The sequence below is a fragment of the Penaeus monodon genome, chromosome 27, assembly GCF_015228065.2.
Source record: "Penaeus monodon isolate SGIC_2016 chromosome 27, NSTDA_Pmon_1, whole genome shotgun sequence".
Classification (NCBI taxonomy): domain Eukaryota; kingdom Metazoa; phylum Arthropoda; class Malacostraca; order Decapoda; family Penaeidae; genus Penaeus; species Penaeus monodon.
Genome location: NC_051412.1, coordinates 14,663,009 through 14,663,561, shown reverse-complemented (window position 1 = coordinate 14,663,561; position 553 = coordinate 14,663,009). Strand labels below are relative to the sequence as shown.

Below are 553 nucleotides of genomic sequence, written 5' to 3'. Positions count from 1 at the left end.
ATCAGTCAAAGATACTAAAAGAACCACCTACCTGTCTGGAAAAGCTTTCCCACATTTCTTGCACTTGAGCGGTTTGTCTGAGGTGTGCAGCTTTTGAACATGGATCCGGAGATCTGTCTTGCGCCCACACGTCGTTGGACATAGCTCACACGCATATACCGGCTTGTTCCCTGATGCAACATCCAAACACAGAATTCCTCTTTCATTGTCAATTATCTAAACATTGTCAAAGGGCAAAATATTGCCTCACTATACTCTGATATCATCAAGCTCAATGAAACTAACTCATGCATATCAACGGTCTAAATAATGGTTAAAAAGAAAAAAATAGGAACACTAGATGTACATTACAGACTCTGAGTTAAAATTTCCTTATTAAAAAAAAAACCTTTTTAAAGGCCCAAAAAACCCCCTTTTTCTTTAAAAAAGGGCTTTCAAAAGGGGAAATTTTCAACTCCCTTTTTTTTTTTAAATTTAAATTTTTCCCCGTTTTACCAAAAAACAAAAATTTTTCCCCCCCGGCCCCGGGGGAAAAAAAGGGAAATAAAAAAAA

At 36.9% G+C, this 553-nt stretch overlaps 1 protein-coding gene across 1 annotated transcript in view; it reads right to left on the bottom strand.

The window, feature by feature from the left end:
* The window catches only part of LOC119590605 (transcriptional repressor CTCF-like), a gene marked incomplete in the record, with an annotated part of 16,021 nt that overhangs the window by 5,631 nt on the left and 9,837 nt on the right, over window positions 1–553 (bottom strand). The window contains 1 exon segment of the mRNA XM_037939282.1: window positions 32–183. Coding sequence (XP_037795210.1) covers window positions 32–183 — 152 coding nt within the window.